Here is a 21011-nt window from a genome sequence, read left to right as displayed (position 1 = left end):
ATGCCCGTACTGGTTGGTAGCCACCACCACACCATTTGTTTTTTAATTCCCTGTCATCTAGTAGGCTTTCTGCCCCCAACCCCCCAGCAATTGTCCCATCTTCCCATTTATTTGGCATGGTGGTGGTGGTGGCCCTTATACTTTTTAAATTTTATTTTTTAAACCATTCTTCCCTGGTGTCTGATGGGATTTCTGCCCCATTTGGGGGTAGATGGGCCTTAAAAAAAATAGGCTGATCTTCCCTGAAGGAGGGCAGAAATGGACAACAGTAAAGTGCCCCCATGGGGAGCGACACTTGCCCAAGGGGCTGCTCCCCCAAACAAAACACACATACACACCAAACCCTGGTGCCGAAGTGGTTTCTGCCACCAGGCGTAATAGAAATTGGCCAGTCGGCCCCCAAGGGGGGCAGAAATGGCCTAAAATAAATTTGCCCCACGGGGGCGACACTTGCCTAAGGGGTCGCTCCCCGTGCTTGAAATTGGCGCAAAACCAAAATCCCTGGTGTCTAGTGGTTTCTGCCCCCCCTTGGGGGCAGATTGGCCTAAGAAAAATAGGCTGATCTGCCCCCAAGGTGGGCAAAAATGGCCCCCAAAAAAATTGCCCCCAAAAAAATTGCCCCCCAGGGGAGTGACCCTTGCCAAAGACCCCTTCATTGTAAATATACAAAAAAAATAAAAATCCCTGATGTCTAGTGGGCATTTTTGCAGCCTGGGCACTTTACAGACTGGCTGCAGAAATGCTCAGAAAGACAAGAAAGGAAAGTATTTTACTTTCCTTTCATGTCCTTCTGCAGGTCCCACACCCCCTAATCGGAAGAGAAATACAAGCATTTCCGTTTGTGATGGGGGTGGCCTCTGATGAGGTCGGCGCGTCATCAGATGTTACTTTGGGAAGGGCGGGGCGTGGTGGAAGGGGAAGAGATTCCCTTTCCATCCCTGCCCTGGGGGGTGGGTGGGAGGCCCTCAGGGGGAGCTCTAGCCCTGCCTCCGAGGGCTGGTAACGGTTACGTCCGTGGCGCCTGAGCGCTGTGCCACCAGACGTAGCCATTATGTCCATGGCTGGGAAGGGGTTTACTAACTTTAGAAAACAGGCCTACAGTCATTCTACAAGGGGAGAGTAGCTTTTCAGCAGCCAACATCTGTTAAGCAACCATCTCCACCTTTGTGGGTCTGACATCCTAACAGTCCTGCCCTTCATGTTAGAAACCGGCTCCCTCTAAAAATCATGGTTTATGTGCCGTTCTCTGCTGAGCTAAAGCCCTGAAAAATTCTCATTTAATAATTCCTGTATCATCTACCCCTGGTTTGAATATGCGGAGTAATGATTCAATTTATAGTTGGAAAATGATAAACAATCTTACACACCAACTGTTTTTAAAGGTATCTATGTTGTTAGCCTTGCTTTTATCTTCATAGGTCAGTGGGTTATCTTATTAGCTTAATGTGTGAAAATGTTGATGTTTTTAATTTTACAACCGTTCGATAATCTTGATATGTTGGAAAAATCTCAATAAATGCATTTATCACAGCAACACGCTTTCGTTCAATTCTGCAGGGTGTTGATGACATTACTGGGGAACCATTGATACAGCAGGAAGATGATAAACCAGATGCAGTTGTTACCAAACTCCGACAATACAAGGATGTTGCAAAACCTGTTATAGAATTATATAAGTAAGATGCATTTACGACCATGTTTCTTCTTGTGTTTTTTATTGTTGTTAATTGCATTTGATCTACTCATGTTGTGCTTGTGCTGTGTATTGCCATTCCTGCTGAATTTGAGTTTAGATGCCATGTTTGCTGCTGATGATTAATGGTTTGCTTAATCATCCATCAGCCTATATGGGCGAGGTGCAACAATAAAGCAAAAACAACAAGTGATGGATGGAATGCTGAACATTGTCAAACACTCACCATCAGTCATAGATCTGGGTATAATCCATCGTTCTTTTGCTCACCATGCCACCCCAGTTTGGACCCAGCAATATGCAAATCAGTCTTGACCCTGTTCCTCATGGGAACAGTCCAGACCGAACTGCCAAGCCAGGTCCTCACTGGACCGGAAACAAGCATCCTGGGACCGGTTTCGGGGTTTCACCCCTCATCAGCCAGGCTAGCTTGAATCCAGTGGCATGGGAAGCACGGGACCCACGTCTGGGCATACCCTTCCCACTTAGGGCGACAAAGCAAAAACAACAAGCGATGGATGGAATGCTGAACATTGTCAAACACTCACCTAGCAGTTCGGGTTGGACTGTTCACATGGGGAACAGGGTCAAGACTGATTTGCATATGGCTGGGTCCAAACTGGAATGGCATGGGCAGCAAAAAAACGATGGATTAAACCCAGATCTGTGACTGGGGGTGAATGTTTGACAATGTTCAGCATTCCGTCCATCACTTGTTGTTTTTGCATTTGTCGCCCTAAGTAGGAAGGGTATGCCCAGACGTGGGTCCCGTGCTTCCCATGCCACTGGATTCAAGCTAGCCTGGCTGATGAGGGGTGAAACCCCGAAACCGGTCCCAGGATGCTTGTTTCCAGTCCAGGGAAGACCTGGCCTAGCAGTTCGGGTTGGACTGTTCACATGGGGAACAGGGTCAAGACTGATTTGCATATGGCTGGGTCCAAACTGGAATGGCATGGGCAGCAAAAAAACGATGGATTAAACCCAGATCTGTGACTGGGGGTGAATGTTTGACAATGTTCAGCATTCCGGCCATCACTTGTTGTTTTTGCACGAGGTGCAACAATAACCTGGCCCCTCTGCTTAACCATCACATTGATCTTGCATAGGATCTGTATTCTGCCATCTTGTTCAATAATTAAACTGAGTTCTTAGTGTTAACTCATTATATAGTTTAAATGCTTGGTAGAATGTTCCTGGTGTGAATGGTTGCTTCTCACAATACTTGAGGAAATCTGATTTGACTAGTGTTCACTCTTATCACCTGATTCAAATATGTTAAAACTGCTTTGATAAGCCCTGCTATACTGATCAACATGTTAGAAAACATGTGAATCATATGTATGTTTATCATAATGAGCCCTGGGTCCAGGAGAGGAATTTTCTTTAGGACTAAAATCTCTCCTAAACTAGCCTGAGTTACACCACACCACACCACACCATAGAGAGATCTGGTGTGGCCAAATTATTTTCCATTAACTCGTTGATATCCACTGTGATTCAGTGGAAACCCGTATTCAAGAAACAAAGTTCTCTCTTTTATAAAATGCATTGGGAGAAAAACTTTAAGCATGTAAGTTCACCTCCGTAAAGACCAATGAGTGTTCTAAAAAGCTCCATAATTTATTATCTCAGCAGGAGACTTTACATATTCAAGCGTTAGAGATCTGAAAATTATCCAGTCTAGGATAAGATTTGAGAAGCTGAGTTGTAGGGAAACGTTTTAATTCAATGATACAGTTCATGCCAAATCAATTATCCATTCAATAATTTCAAAATTTACCTCAAAAACTATACCAGCTTATGCACTTCTCCTATTCTTGATTTAACTCACAGGTACCACCGCCTGTTTGATGTACCCCCCCCCCCCCACCTTCTCCTTCTCTTTTTTTTTTTTTTTTTTTTTCCTGGTAACCTGCCCTTGGCTAACCTCAGACGCTGGACCTTGACTTCCTCCCGCTCCTTACTCCTAGTTATCTCAGTGAAATGCTGTGGGTATTGATTAACACAGCTACTCACTTGATCTATCAGTCCTTCTTAAAATCGGGGCGGAGACCCTTAAAACAGTTTGTGTGAGCTTGATTGCTCCCAAGAGGAGCATGACACGAACTCCGCGCGAGGTGTCTTTCTAGGTATGCCATTACTGTTCCCAGGTGGTTGAATGTATCCGACCTTTAACAAATGTATCCCATTGATTTCTTGTTACTGGACCGTTTAAATCTCTTATTTGCCATTTGAAGAAATGTTTGGGTCAGTTAATTGAGTTATAGGAGTAGATATAATCTACACAGAAAGGGCATTTGTGTGATAGTAAGAGTAAATTCTTGCCAAGGCTCTTGACCTTTGATCTGGTAAAACATCTGTCAGTATCTGGCTTGGTGAATAGTTTACCCTTCTTCCTATCCCCGGTCACACCCATATTAGTACTACCAATAGGGTTCAAGGCTAGTTCCTTTTCTCATTGTGAAAAGCTGATTGACTTCTACAGATCTGACCATTCAAATACAGATACTAGAAATAATTTTGTTTGAATCTTTTCCAATCTGATGGCACATTTCTTGTTACCTGTAAGAACAATGGGCACAGTATTAAATAGATCGGGGGGGGTTCAAACACCTGAATATCTGGGGAGCTGGCACCCCATTAACATGGCTCTTGTCTGGGTTTCTGTTTGGGCCCCAATTCAATGCAGCATCCACAATGGCAGGAGACCTCCTTGACTCTGTAAATTAAACATCAATGTCCATCACTTCCTCAGACACCTCCTATACATTCCAGGGTCATTGAATGGCACACTGAAGGAAGCCAGTATGCTGTTGCACCTCCAAGCTGAACACATGGTGAAGGTGATGCATGTGTACAATGGAGTACAGGTGAAGCGATGCAGGTGTACAAGACTCTTGGGGCCATATTTATACTTTTTGACGCACAACTGCGCCAACGCAGTTGTGCGTCAAAACTTACCGCCTGCTAACGCCATTCCAACGTGCCATGCGGGCGCCTTATTTGTGGAATGACGTTAGCCGGCGCTGCGGACTGGTCTGAGTAAAAAAAAAAAAAAAGACACACCAGGCAGCGTCGGTGTCGGGGAAAATGGGGGTTGTGCGTCAACAAATGGTGCAAGTCAGGTCTGAGGCAAAAATCAGGCCTCAAACTGGACTTGCACCCATTTTTCTTTTTTTTTTTGACGCACAATCCCCATTGACATGACTCCTGTCTTAGCAAAGACAGGAGTCATGCCCCCTAGCCCAATGCCCATGCCCGGGGGACCTCTGTCCCCTGGGCATGGTCATTGGGCATAGTGGCATGTAGGGGGCCCAAATTAGGCCCCCCATGTCACTTAAAAAAACGATAAAAAATACTTACCTGAACTTACCTTTACTTCCCTGGGATGGGTGCCCCATCCATGGGTGTCCTCCATGGGTGTCCTCCAGGGGTGGGCGAGGGTGGCAGGGGCTGTCCCTGGGGGCAGGGGAGGGCACCTCTGGACTCCTTCCGAGCCCACAGATCCCTTAACGCCTGCCCTGACCCAGGCGTTAAAAAACGGCGCACAACAGGCTGTGCGCTGTTTTTTTAAGGCCCACCCCCTCCTGTGCGTCAAAATGACGCTGGGTTATAAATAAGGCGCACAGGCCTTAAAGTCATTTTTTGGAAGGGAATGCCTACCTTGTATATCACTAACTCAAGGCAGTTTCGCGCTTCCAAAAAATTACGCACATGGTGGAATTTTGATGTCCGGGGTGTCGAGTGGCAAAGTTTAAATATGGGGCAGTGTTTGCGCCGAATGTGTGTCAAACTTTTTATGAAATAACCTCCCAAACTTTCTTAACCCCAGTATTCAAGGGGCTGAGTCACAAACCAGCTGCTCAAATGTAAGACCCTCATTTTGTTTGTTCATATTTTAAACAAAGCACTCTAAACCAGTTTGTGCTGGAAAACACTAAGCGCTGTGAACATAAGATTCAGCAGCATAACCGGGTGGCCCTCTCCTCAGCCTCTTGCAATAACAGCTTCCGGTGTTCAAGGAAAGTGGGCACTTTTGTTCTGCCGAGTCCCTGGCTCTACATGCATCTTCTGTTCACGTTTTACAAAAAAATCCTGTGTTGCATTGTGAAAGCAGCTCACAAGGAGGGCAGTGTAACTTGGTAACTGAAATTGAATCCAAAGAGAGCTTTATCTTAAGCTTCGGCCTCTTGGCTCGTCCCTGGCACGCAGTGGCGCTCGTGCTCGGAATTCTCCACCACCAGCGAGAGGAGGATAAAAATACACACCCGTTCCTTTGGGGTGCCCAGTTCTTTGTGTACCTTCCAGGACATTGAGACTCTTGCCTGTGCCATAGGCTCTTCAACTTTTTATTGTCAATAGATTGTTTATTTTTATTTAAGTATTGAGCTTTTTTGCGAGTATGTTATTCCTGTAGCGGTGTCCTGGTAGATTATTATTTTTTTTGTATTTTCTTCCTTCCCACCGCTAAATATTTTCTAGTAGAGGTCAGGCTGAGGTGAGCACCGGGTGAAATACAATCCCCAGCATGCGCGCTCTTGCTATTCATGGCATTGCGTGAGCGATTTTTACTGCTTATTTGTTTCCCCTCTTTCTACCTGTTAATTCTAGGTTCCTACCCAACACCCGAGTTGTTTAGGGAAACTTACCCGTTCTTTTTACAAAAAAAAAAAAAAAAAATAGTTCGCCTCACATAACGGGGGAGATCCGGCCCAAATTTGGATGTTTATGGTTAAAGAGGCACACTGTAGATTAAATGTTATTCCTTGCTGTATTTTTAACGTGGCCTAAAATGACTACACTCGATGTAAGCAATGAGGGATATTGTTTGCAGCCCCCTGTGTGGAAAAGGGCCACTAATGCATAGACACATACCGAGCAAAAACAATGAACAGACACGCTGCGTTCTTATTACAGACACTGGGTACTTTTTCAAGTCGCACTGTTATCAGAGAAGACAGTTGATGATTCCGCTGTTATCTTGCAGTGCTGCAGGACTATATTGTGCGTTGAAGTTAAAATTGTTCAAGAAAATCCTATTTAAAAAACAAATGACTAAGGATGTAAATAGTGAACATACATTTTATTATATGTAATACCTTATAGGTATTTTAGTTATCGAGCAGTTGTATACATTTTTTCTACTTGTCCAGGGGCCATTTTCAAATAAACCAGGATCATAAAGGTTATTCTCTGCCTTTCTCGTTATACTTTTATTTTTATATCCGATTGCCTTTTCCCGCATTTATTGTAGAAAAATCAAGGGTCGAAAAGCTTGAGTTTCTTTTGTCTATTTTCATACTGTGCAGAAAGGAGCAATAAAAAATAAAAATAAAATACCTTAAGTTACCTTAACACTCGCTTGCCACACAGCCGGCCATCGTAAACAACCTTTCACAAAATAAAATATTGGCATGTTATTCCCAAGTCTGGAAATTTCTAAAAACTATTCATTCACATATCACTCAAAGTTAACATTAAAAGATCTGACATTAAAAGCCTAATTATTGCACAGTTCCTGGATCTGGGTCTTGAACGTGTTGGCAAAGCTCTTGTCTGATTGTTCTTTCTCAACTTTTAGACATGTCAGGTAGGAAATTTGCTGGGAAGCTAATGCGATAAATTTGATAAAAGTTATGAACTCTGGAGAGTTTGTACAAATAGCTCATAGAGAGTTTGGATAAAACTATGTGATGTAACTGTTTTCTATCGACACCCGGGCCCCATCTAACTCCCTTCATATTTAATGTCATAATCAATATTCTAATATAAAGCGGATTTATTTTTAAATAAATTAAAATAAAAAATAAAACGTATTCACGTTTTTATTAGAATTGTGGGTATGCTTCCCTTAATTTAACACAAACATTTCTTAGAATTACCCTTCTACTGCTCATTAAGTGCCGATGTGTGGAAAAAGTGCTTTCTCGATGGGCCGAGACGCTGAAAAGAGTTAAGTTGTCTCCTGTCCCATGATCTCCCAAAGCCAGTATCTCTCATTTTTCTTCTCCAGACTATGCATATTTATTTAGTGAAGTGCTACGGATATACTGAAAGAGACCTTACACAGCCTCTGACTCCTAAGGAGGTTGCAGGTATGGGAACTACATTAAGTAAACCATGATTTCAGGGCTATATTTACTCATTGCAGGTCAAGTGCTGTTGCAGTGTTTGCGTGACATCTGCGATGTAACCCAAGATTGTTTAGCACTGCAGCAGATATATTAATCCTTTACGCTGCCCAACGGGCTTTCAGTAGAATGTGCAGAATGCATGTTCCATTATATTAACGAGGCAGATTCTACTTGCAAATAGCTACACATGCCTGCAAACACAGAGATAGAGGCAAGTGATTGACAGCAGACCTCCTTCCTTGAATTAGAGGTGAAAGTTGGCCAGTGTTTTAGGTCTGGCCTAAAGACAGCTTTAGATGTCTTTGCAGCCTCATGTTTTCCAAAACCATTGTACAACAAGCAAGACGCATGCGCTCGCAGGCTCAACCCTAAAAATAAATACATATATAGGGGCTACCAACTAACACACACCAGTTAGCTGTTGACATTTCACTAAAAGTATACTCCCTTCCTCTGCATTAGAGGGTATAGGTAAACAGACCAGCCCACTCCTACCATTGGATGCTTTCACTTTGAGTGACTGCATTTTTTCCTTGCTCATGTGCGCGTACACCTAAAATAGATCTCCAAGAACAGAACATTTTAGACACCTGCACTTCCTAACTGCTATTAATCTCTACATGTAATAGGGTTTTATCAACTGTTTCCATAACTCTCAGGAAACTTATTGTAAACTACATTAATTCCTCACTATAAACCTACTTTTGTATATTTATTTATCCTTCAGAAGTTCAGCACAAGTCAGAGTAGCTAGAGTACATATGCAGGGTTCTGCACTCAAGCCACACTCCCTCAGATGTGAGATCTATATCAACTGCTTGTGAAACTGCAGCTTTTCAAAATATTTTTCTCACCACTGCCCAGGTGCGTGAAATATTTAGGTAAACTCTCCTCCTCCCTTTATCTAGGCTGCTGACTGTCTAAAACACACCCACCCTCTTAAAACACTGGGAGCAAAACAGTAAAAATGTTATTGAAGTGCACTTCTTCTTGCCAGTTAATAAAAATCTGCTATATTTAGTAGGGGGTCATCACTTACTATGATAGAAATCGAGAAATATCTTGAAATCTGTCATTTTGACTTATGAACAAGCTGTAGCACATACTTAAACCTATGCAAAATGAGCACAAATTAGTAAAATAGCAAATGTGTTTGTACAAATTTATATATTAAAACCACACCCCATCAACTTGGTGCAGGTTGGTTGTAGCAGTTGCATCTGTCTTCAATGGGACCTTTTATTAGCAAGTGTAACTGGACTTCATTTAAGAATGTCAATACTTGTTTATTTGGCTGCAGATCAACACCTAGTAGCAATTTGTGGAAGAATTTCAGTGCTTTTGTATTTGACTTGAGGGACACCTAGCAATGACTAGTGGAACTACAACTTCATGTAAGAATTTCACTGCTTTTGCATTTGGCTCTAGAGGGACATCTAGTAACACTTTGTGGAACTGCAGCTTCATGTAAGAATTTTATTGCTTTGGTGTTTCTTTTGTGGAACGCGTAGTAATGACTTTTGCTGGATGAGCAAGTAATCTCAAAACCAACTGATAGGTTGCAGGAAGACAAGTGGTTGTATCTGTCAACATCACTGATTATGCAGGCAAGCTCTTCTAGAGGGTATTGGATTAGCGGAAGTAGGTAAGCTGGTCCAGTTTCCCTGGTCTACGATACTGATAAACTAAAGAACTATTGATTTGCAATCTGTCCTTCTTTGTATTGCAGTAAACATTAAATCCTTCAGAAATACGAGAGAGCTGGATGTCGGCTCAGAAAAGTGCTTATTTAAAGGTCACAAACCCTACCCAAAAGGCCCTTTCTTGGCTGGGCAGAAGTGAGCGTGTAATTCAAAAAGCCAATCCCAAGCAGCAGAATGAGAGCTTATTTTTTTGTGTGCCAGTTTTGAAGATTCGAGGTTAGAGCACTTTTAAATAATTGAAACCCGCAAGTCCACGTTGGCTTTGGTTTCTACAACTTTAGATTGGCAGCAGCTTAAGAAGTGCTAATACTAAAGTGTGATATCCTTTACTTCTCCCAAATGTAATGTTGGAAACCCTGAACTTGTACTGAAATGCATTGGAGGCTCACATATTAAGAAAACATATGAACCCTATTCAAAAGTTTAACCTCAACCTCATTTCATATTTGACGTAAACCATATAACCCCTAATAGCTGTGTACAGTGACTTAAAGCCAAACCTAAAACTTTGTAGGGATTAGAATTATCAAATCATCTCGAATTCTTTCAGATATGAGTACACATTCTGGTGTCGTCCTGGTATATCCATTTTAACATTATTTGTATGGGTAATGTGACTCCAATCATTCTATTGGAATTATATTTCTCTATGAACCTCATCTAATGTTTTGTAAGTGGATCACTGGGTCTGCCGACTCAGCAGAGGTCTCACCTCTGCCGCCCTAAAAGAGCACCATCTGCCAGTTAAGACATCCCAGCCATATTCGTGGTGATTTTGCTAGTGCAGCAAGCTCACTTTTGACAAACACAAAAGCTGGGTGGGGCCACCAGGATGTTGAGTCCGCTATGCATTTTTGTTTGCTTTTCAAAAACAAACAAAGCAGTGGTTTGTTACTTAAAAGCAAAAATGGCTCTCACCTCCATGAAGACCTTTCCCTTTGTGTGAGGGCCAGTGTTGATTTTCCCAGCCCAGGTCTATTGGGCCTGGTGTGGGGAACTTGGGCAGAGAAAATCTGCATTGGGAAGACTAAGTTAAGGGTGGACCTTCTAATACACTAAAGGACAGAGCTCCTCCGAGGCGTTATCCGCAAATCTTGACCTCTTAATAGGGGCAGAGGAACTGCAGGCTTGATAGAGATGCCAGGTGACAAACTACAAGCAATATTAATAAAATTTCAGACGGGCAACCAAACACAGTGCTGTGTGTTCAAACAGTTGGCAGCAACCATATAATAATATACAGTGCCAGAAGCTGCACACACCCCTGACTTCTAATGAATCACATTGAAAATCAGTATTGTCATGGAAGACATTTATTGGCCTCTGAGGGTTTAGCCTCTCTCACAGAGAACAGAATTACCTCTGCACTGCACCAGACTATACCCATCAGACCTTGCGCCTGATGCACATCTTTATATACCTAGATAGCATACTTCCATCCTGCCAATAAGAGATGAGTGTAAATGTACGTGCTTTTGTCACTGATTCAATAAGTACCAGTGCCATGATGGGTGAAATGCCTTACGTATGAGCAAAGTCCGAGGTCAGAATTCTGTTCTGAACTTTCACCTATGAAGCATATGTGAACTTCCCATACATCAGAAACCAAAGACAATCCACAACAGTTATAGCAAAGCAGGCAGATGTCCCTGCCATAGAGGACCACACCGCTGAGACTAGCTCTTCTAGCGGGGACCTGCAAGTCACTTTAATGATGCATAAAAGGACCAGAAAGTTGAGAGCTACCAAGAGATTGGTCTTTACCAAGGAGGGCATCATGAGCCTGGCAGAGGGTATACAGCCACTTGTGAACCTGCTCCACCATTTTCTGATATCTAAAACACCCTTTAGAAAGACCCAGGAACTGAGACATCTGATTTATTCTGTGTCCAGGTCTAGACAACCAAACAGTAGAACAACTGAAGGTAAAGTACCAACAGACAAAGTTTCCAGTAAAAAAACATTCTTTAAAGCGGCTGATGGGTTTTTGTCAGACCTGCCATCTTGTGATTTTGTTTTCCTGCTGTGTGAGGGGATGCGGTGATGATGGGGCGGGGCTTAGTGCAGAGCACAGCCCAAAACTCTCCTAAATCCACAGCCCCCCCTACCATGACAAGCCTCCACCCCCCTACGACTCTTTCACAACACCCAGCCCAAAAATGAAAACAATTCACAGCTTTGGAGGCTGCCACCTATGTCCGGAGGAGGTTTCATACCTCCTAATTGACATTGGCTTAGCTAAACTGCCAAACAATTAGCTCGAAATCTGCTCTCTGCAGCGGGTTCCAGTTAATTGTGTGCCCACCGTGTGATATCTGCTCCTCACAAGGTGACCATGTGAGAGGAGCCGATATAGTGCAACACATGGTGGCACCATGTTAGTTGGCTGGTCTGCGACGCAGGACAATCTATAGAGCAACTCTGCGGAGCTCCTACAACATGAAATTTGTTTACAGAATTTATAAACATTGGGAAATTGGAATTCATCAAAAAGACAAGTTTCAGGGATTGCAAAGAAAGATGCATCTGCTTCCAGAAAGCCCTGATCATGGAAAATATGTTCGGGGCAGTGTCCAAGATTTTGTAACATACGAGTGTATTGTCAAACAGCCTGGCTCTCACTACACAGAGAGAGAGAGAGGTATACTGGAGCAGTGTAGTAGGGTTACCTCCATGACTCTTAGCAGCCTGTGATGTTTGATGTACATACCCTACAGCGGTTTGTCATCCACCTTCATGCCTCTGAGTAGGGACTGCATGGATGTAGCAGTGCCCCAGCAGGGACAATGTTGGCCACCAAATTAAGGCCGGAAGAACTATTCTTGCATCACATTGACACCTTCAGCAATATTCTTAGCAGCTTTGAACCAAGGCGGTGGCATAACAGTTGACGTGTGGCAGCCCATCAGCCCCTGACACACATGGAGCCATCAGTGCATAAAACGTGCGAGGTCCTGCTAGTGGTAAAAGGAGTCCCAGTCTCAATTGACAATCTTTCCTTAAGACAATGTGAATATTTTGGAATAAAGGCCGAAATGTTATGATTTTGTGCCTTTACACTGTAACCACTGTTTACTGTAAGTAGTTTCCATACCCGGTGATTAGAGTGCTTGACATAATAAGAGATGTCTCATGTCTGATTCATTGCAAAGGACCCTTTAAATACAGCTCAGCTGCCAAAGGCTGATTGAAAAGAGACAACTGCCTTTACTCTCCAACTCATTACTATTACTACCAAAAGGTCATTATTGTATTCATATTTCCTGAAACACCATTTGTATTGTTTAGGGGAGCATACTGTATTTAAATTGTTTAATGTTAATCAAAAATATTATGATGACGTTTAGTTAAAACAAAAATGGTCTTAAAGATAATGCACCACTATTGGACATTTAAAACTGTAAATATTCACTGTAGCATTCATGGAATTTATACTTTGTATTCTTGTTTCCATTTTATATCAATTAAAATGGATTTCACAAAAACACACTAACATGGTTTTAGATCTGGCTAAAAAAACGCTATAGCTCATTTTCTAGATCTTGTGTAGTTGGCACATAACCTGCATAAAGAAAAGAAATGACAGAGTTCCCTCTTTAGTCATTGCTTGCTGGAAGTGGTAGGATAGTAATTTATTGCTGATTTATTAAAATCATTGCTAGAGCACACTACAACAGTTAAAATACAGTTTTGTGATTGACCTGTTTAAAAAAAAAAAAAAAAAATGTTTAAAAAAATAAAAACAAATTCAATAGTTAAAACCATGTTTGATTGTGGGGCCAACGGCATGTCATAAACATGTATGTGGCCTGCTAGATTGTGGTACATAAGACAAAAAGGTTAGTCCGAAGCCCACAGTCACTAAGATGTAGATTGGCAGGGAATTAATTGAATTAAAATCTCCAACAAAAGACACAGGTTACAAGGTAACCCGGATTTGCTGTTCACTAAAATGCACAATAGTACAAAATAATGCAAGGCCTTATTGGTGCATAATAAAGTAGTTCTTGATCAGTGCTTAAAATGCCAATGGAAACCACGGTCCAGGTGACCAACATTAACCCGTTGCTACAGTGCAAAATTGTGCAAAATGGTATTGCCTTTGATCAATACAAAAAAAAAGTAACTGGTGCAAAGCTGAAGTATTAGACAACCAGTAATCAATAAATGTGCTATAAGGCTAGAAAGTTCGATCGCACAAGATCACTAAGGTTATTAACTAGGGTAAAGTGTGGGGCCCCACCAGAGTCGTTATTTGGCAAGTAAGCAGCTCTTAACATACAATAGAAATTTTGTTGCTCTGGCAGCTAACTGTATGCTGTGCCCATTTAGAAGAGCTATCATGGCTGGTCGACAAGCTCTAATTTGTAGGGCTCTCAAGGAGGGATATTACAGTTTCTTTCTCATAGGAGTGACCACTGTTCAGATGTACAAAAAATGTAAGAGGTTTTCTTTCCACTGGCTGCATAAGTGACAGTGGGGTTCTGGCCGAGATTGCTTGATGGAACCAAGTCTTTAGACGGAAATACTCCCATACGAAATAAAAGAAGAGGGCTGGATGGAGCTTGTGATATGAGCCATAAAATACGGCTGGGGACTTCAAGAGATATATAAGTCCATGACATATGAAGGCGAATTGTAGTTTGTGAGCCAAACCTTGCCTTTGCAATAAATGCCCTTATTATGATAGATCTGCATCCAGCGTAACTCCAAAGTATATATAATGCTTGGCAGGGCGCTACCAGCTTGCCGGCTGCTTCCCACTTAAACTTGGTGCTACTGGCACTTGGTTTGGCTGAGAAGCAAATCACTTTTGTTTGGTTGTGATTAGTTTGAGGCTCAACATGACCATGTATTCCACCAATTTGAAGATCAGTTGCTGGAGGTCCATCGGCATCTAGCTTAGCAGCATGATGTTGTTTGCAAATTGTAAGCATCGCACTGGTTCATTCGCTAGTTGGGGGGGGGGGGGGGGGTGGAAGGGAGAAGGATCACATACTACTTCCACTAGTCGAGAATCAAGGGCCGCCGGGTATATGTTAAATAAGGTTGGGGTGAGCACACACCTGTGCTTTAATCCTATGTGCGTGGGGATCTTTCTTGTGGTTCTGTCACTGTTACTGGTCTTTACTTGGACCCTTTTGTCAAAGTGTAGTTTTGAGGGTACTCCCCAGCTGACTATTTTTGCCTATGGTCGCTGTTGCGGGACGTTGTCAAAAGCTGCTTTTAGGTCGACAAAACAACCGTAAAGAGTGGAGTGTTTCCTTTTTGCCTTTTTCTACAAGAAGGGAGACCACAAGAAGATTGGTTATGGTGTTAATTCCGGCCCTGAAACCAGTCTTTGTTTTTGGAATGATGTCCGCTGCAGAGGCCCATGCTTCCAGATCTAATAATGAATTGGAGGCAAAGATCTTGGCTTCCACATCTATCAGGGCACATAATCTATAATTTGCTGGATCCGACCTTGACCCAGCTTTAAAAATGGGATCCAGAATGCTGCCTCTCCACGATGACGATATGGCATTGGTGGTAAACGCCTGATTGAATATTGAGTTGTGAATCGAGGCTCAGAGGTGTTGGTCCTGTTTAAATAAGCGGTTGGGAAGTCCATTTGGGCCAGGTGCCCCAACGGCTTTCGGTGTGAGCCACAGCTGCAAAACTGACAGCCATTTGCCATCTGAAAAAGTTGACAATGGGGATCCTGCAAGAGTGCGTTCAGTATTTATCAAGGGAGACAACATTGTCTTCACTTTCTGGTCTCCTGAAAATGCCGCCGTGATAAAGGCTGCCCAGTCCTAGTCCAAAATGCCAGCGTCCTGATGACCAAATCTCTCATTTACAAGGGAATTCATTTTGGCCCAGAAAAGGTTGATGTTTTTCATTTTACTTGCATATAGCAGCTTCGACCATAGTTAAATGTGGTAGGAATTCTTGCCAGACCAGATAGCCTTTTTGTACTTTTGCCTTAGGGTTGCTGTTTGTTGCTCGGAGTGTTGCAAGTTGTTTTTCTTCGAAGAAGTGTTTTCGAGTCACGGGATCGAGTGGTGACTCCTCTTCGGCTCCATTGCGCATGGACATCGACTCCATCTTAGATTGTGTTCTTTCTGCTATCGGGTTCGGACGTGTTTCTTTTCGCTCCGGTCGTTCCAGTAGGAAAAGTTCTAAAAAAAAAAAAAAAAAAACAACAACAAAAAAAACTCTAATTCATCGGTATTGTTTCGATCACGTATCATCTCTCATCGACACTTCGATACCGGCGGATCCAACTTCTTTACTGGCCCTTCGGGGCACCCGCGCCCAACACAGGCCTGGTCGGGCCGACCGCATGGAAGCCTCATGGACCCGACCCCATTTCACTTCTGTCCTCTGTGCCACGCCAAGTTCCCATATACAGACCAACATCTTGTATGCAATTTTGTCTATCTCCAGACCATCAAGAGGATACTTGTGAGGCCTGCAGATCCTTCCACTCGAAGAAGACTATACGAGACAGAAGAGCGCGAAGGTTGGAAATGGCGTCGAAGTACCGAATGTCTCGATGTGGAGGAAGAGGAGATTCACACCGTGGTTTCTGTCTGAGGGTCCGATTCCGAGCAGGAGTCAGAGGAGGACAGACCAATCACGGCAGGACAGCACGTGAGTACACCTGCTCCTGTCCAATCCAAGCCCAAACACAAGGCCTCAGGAACGCCACTGCCAGAAGGCCATGGCTCCACCCCCCAGTGACCAAGCAACAACTTCGGCACCGAGAAAGGCCACGCCACTGAAGCCTTTAGCCTCGAGCCAAAGCACAGGCTCTGAAACAGGTAACCACTGACCCATCAAGTAGAAGCCTCAAAAATCACTTTCGGAGCCGAGGCCAATGTCCACTCCCGGCCTTTCGATCCCGAGAAAACCAGCTTCAGAGCCAAAAAGACACATCTACACAGAGGAGCATGGACTTTCAAAACAACTTAAAGAAAGCCATAGATTTTCAGAGGAACTCACACAAATGGAGGACATTGAGGAAAGGCAGGCCAGAATTCATATTCATAAAGACACTGGCAAGATTATAACTGCACCTCCTCTGAAGACTAAGAGGAAGCTAGCCTTTCAAGGACAATTGGACACTGATCAGCCACCAGCTAAAGTGCCAAGGCCTAAGCAAAAATCTCCACCTCCACAATTTTCACCTCATCAATCTCTTCCTCATTCTCCTCACCTGATTGTCTCTCCACCTACTAATCCTACACCTGCACAGTCTCCTGTACACTCTGCAGATTCAAAACACGACAATGTCGACCCATGGGATCTCTATGATCCAGATCCCATTTCCGATAACAGCCCAGACTGCTATCTTTCCAAACCATCACCACCAGAAGATAGCACTGGATACACTCAAGTTCTGGCTAGGGTGGTATCATACCACAATGTCGCCATGCACACCGAGCATTTTGAGGATGATTTTCTCTTTAATACATTATCCTCCACTCATACTACTTACCCTTCCCATGCTTCCAGGCATGTTAAAACACGCACATCAAATTTTTCAAGAGCCAGTCAAGGCCAGGATCATCACTCCCAGAGTGGAGAAAAAATATAAACCACCTCCCTCTGACCTGGCATTCATTACTCAACTGCCTCCTGATTCTGTAGTTGTGAGTGCAGCAAGGAAAAGGGCCAACTCCCAATCATCTGGTGATGCACCACCACCACCAGACAAGGAGAGCAGGAAATTCAATGCTGCTGGCAAGAGTAGCATTGCAAGCAGCCAATCAATGGAGAATAGCCAACTCCCAAGCACTACTGGCTAGGTATGATAGGGCCCACTGGGAAGAGATGAAAAATATCATCCAGCATCTCCCCAAAGATCAACAGAAGAGGGCACAGCAAATAGTCGAGGAAGGGCAGGCTATTACGAACAATCAGATTAGGTCAGCCCTAGACACAGCAGATAGGACAATCAATATTGCTGTTACTAATAGGAGACATGCATGGCTTCGGTCGTCAGGGTTTAAACCTGAAATCCAGCAGGCAGTCCTTAATATGCCATTCAATGAGAAACAGCTTTTTGGCCCTGAAGTTGATACGGCCATTGAAAAGATGAAGAAAGACTCACACACCGCTAAAGCCATGCGTGCTCTGTATACTACACAATACAGAGGTTCAGTCGAAAACCTCAATACAGGGGTGGTTTTAGAGCACAAACACCTGAGGCACTCACCTCACAATCCAAATCATCTTACCAGCCTCAATACCAACAAGGTGGGTTTAGAGGAACTTCTAAAGGCCAATTCCCCAGAGTTAGGGGAAAATATCAGCCAACAAAACAAGCCTCACAGACAACAGTGACTCGCTCCACATCTTCCCTCATCACACTTCACCTGTGGGAGGAAGACTGCAAATGTTCCACAAAAATCGGTTACCCATTACAACAGACAATTGGGTATTGTCTATTATCCGCAGTGGTTACTGCATAGAATTGGCACAAATTCCCCCACATATACCTCCAAAACCACACAAACTCTCCTCCCAACACATCTCCATGTTGCAAAAAGAAGTGCAGTCACTATTACTCAGACAAGCCATAGAGCTTGTACCACAATATCAGATAGGAACAGGGGTTTACTCCCTGTACTTCCTAATTCCCCAAAAAGATGGAACCTTGAGACCAATACTAGATCTCAGAACTCTCAATCTTTACATCCTATCAGAACACTTTCACATGGTAACGCTACAGGATGTAGTCCCACTGCTACAGCAACAAGATTTCATGCCAACATTAGACCTCAAGGATGCGTATTTTCACATACCCATCCATCCAGCGCACTGAAAATATCTCAGGTTTGTAATACAGGGAAAACATTACCAGTTCAAAGTGTTACCCTTCGGGATAACAACAGCTCCCAGAGTATTTACAAAATGCCTTGCAGTAGTTGCAGCCTACCTAAGAAGGCAACACATCCATGACTTTCCATATCTCGACGATCGGCTAATAAAATCCAACAGTCATACACAGTGTCAAAACTATACACATTATGTAATACAAACCCTACACACTCAAGGGTTCTCTATAAACTACCAAAAATTCCACTTGCAACCAGCACAAATTCAACAGTATTTAGGAGCCACACTAAATACGCAAACAGCACTTGCAAGCCCAAGTCCACAAAGAATACAAACATTCCACAATGTATTGGCACAAATTCTGTCAAACCAACAATACACAGTCAAATTTGTCATGAAACTGTTGAGCATGATGGCATCATACATCGCCATTGTCCCGATAGCAAGATTAAACATGCAGCCCTTACAACAGTGCCTTGCAAAACAATGGTCAACAGGCACACTGTCAACTTCAAGATCTAGTGTTGATAGACCGTCAAACACGCATATCGTTTCAGTGGTGGAATTCCACAAATTTAAACAAGGGGCGGCCATTTCAAGGCCCTGTGCCTCAAACCACACTTACAACAGATGCATCAATGATTGGATGGGAAACACACCTCAACAATCACAACATTCAAAGACAATGGGACAACAAACACACACAACTTCACATAAATCACCTAGAATTGCTAGCTGTATTCCTAGCACTCAAAGCCTTTCAACCTCTTCTCTTTCACAAACACATTCTGATCAAAACAGACAATATAACTACAATGTATTACCTAAACAAACAAGGAGGGACCCACTCATCGCAACTGTCCCTTCTAGCACACAAGATTTGGCATTGGGCAATCCACAACAACATTCACCTTGTAGCACAATACACTCCAGGGATATACAACCAATTAGCAGATGTTCTCAGCCGAGATCATCAACAAACACATGAGTGGGAAATTCATCCCCAAGTGCTTCAGACATACTTTCATCACTGGGGAACACCAGACATAGACCTAGTCGCCACCAGCAAAAACGCAAAATGCTGTAACTTCGCATCCAGTTTCCCACACCCTCTATCCAAAGGCAATGCTCTATGTATCAGCTAGTCAGGGATATTTGCTTACGCTTTTCCCCCTCTCCCGCTCATTCCATTTCTAGTCAACAAACTGCGTCAAAACAAACTCATACTTATAGCACCAACGTGGGCACGTCAACCATGGTACTCGACACTGTTAGATCAGTCAGTAGTACCACACATCAAACTGCCCAACAGACCAGATCTGTTAACACAAAACAGACAACTGATCAGGCATCCAGATCCAGCAATACTCAATCTAGCGATTTGGCTCCTGAATTCTTAGTTTGGATATATACATCTTTAACAGAATGTATGGACTTAATTAAACAAGCTAGAAAACCCACTACCAGGCAGTGTTATGCGAACAAATGGAAAAGGTTTGTGTTTTAGTGTCAATCTAAACAGATTGCCCCTCTTTCAGCATCAATACAAGATATTGTAGATTACTTGCTTCATCTGCAAAAAGCTAATGTAGCCTTTTCGGGCATCAAAATACATCTCACTGCTATTTCAGCGTATTTGCAAAATATACAACACTCCTCTCTATTTAGAGTCCCTGTTATCAAAGCCTTCATGGAAGGACTAAAATGCATCATACCACCAAGAACTCCCCCAGTGCCTTCATGGAATCTATATATTGTACTCGCACGACTCATGGGTCCACCATTTGAACCTATGCATTCATGTCAGATTCAATACCTAACATGGAAAGTAGCATTCCTAGTTGCAATTACTTCATTAAGGAAAGTTTGTGAAATACAAGCTTTCACTATTGAACAACCCGTCCTACAAGTACACAAACAAAGTAGTACTTCGGACAAACCCAAAATTTCTACCAAAGGTAATATCACTCGACCCAGTCTTCTCAGCCAGCAACCACATCTATATCAGCCACACCACTGAACTCAGCTGGACAGACCATCGATGCATCCACTTCTCCTACCAGAAGCCAGTCACCCACCACCACTGCACTCAACCCACCCGACGCAACTGGAGAAATCAACAGATCAACTGATTTCCACACTCGCCCAGGACATCCCCTCCCCCCCACCCCCGAGAACGGACCCCAACACAGCCACCACCAACCTGAACCGCTGGATAGAGGAATGCGCCAACACTCTTGCATCGCTGAAAAAAAGCCCACACACCCTCCAGATTAAAGGCCAGATGGTTCACCCCAGACCTACAGGAATCCAAACGGCTATGTCGCAGAATGGTAAAAAACTGGCACTGCGAACCTACCAACTCCAACCACTTTGCATTCAAGGATGCCATATGCAGACATCACCAACTGATCCGCACCACCAAAAGGACCCACTTCAAAATCCGCATTGACACCAGCGCTCACAACAGTAAAGAGCTCTTCGGCATCATCAAAGAGCTCTCCGCTCCCAAGACTTGCTCCAATGAACCCCCGCCATCACAGGAGTTCTGCAACTCACTCGCAACCCACTTCCGTCGAAAGATAGAAGAAATCCACAACAGCTTCAACCCCCAGATCCACCAGCTGACTACAAACACCCACGAACCTAATCCCC

At 43.4% G+C, this 21011-nt stretch overlaps 1 protein-coding gene across 1 annotated transcript in view; it reads left to right on the top strand.

Annotated features, from left to right (window-relative positions):
* The window catches only part of AK4 (adenylate kinase 4), a 199291-nt gene that overhangs the window by 166791 nt on the left and 11489 nt on the right, over positions 1-21011 (top strand). Inside the window, exon 5 of the mRNA XM_069232502.1 lies at positions 1558-1676. Within this exon, the coding sequence (XP_069088603.1) occupies positions 1558-1676 (119 nt within the window). The remainder of the gene's footprint in view (positions 1-1557; positions 1677-21011) is intronic.

This window comes from Pleurodeles waltl, chromosome 4_2, assembly GCF_031143425.1.
Source record: "Pleurodeles waltl isolate 20211129_DDA chromosome 4_2, aPleWal1.hap1.20221129, whole genome shotgun sequence".
NCBI classification, from domain to species: domain Eukaryota; kingdom Metazoa; phylum Chordata; class Amphibia; order Caudata; family Salamandridae; genus Pleurodeles; species Pleurodeles waltl.
The sequence above is the reverse complement of the archived record's forward strand: the minus strand, read 5'-3'. Positions and strand labels throughout refer to the sequence as shown.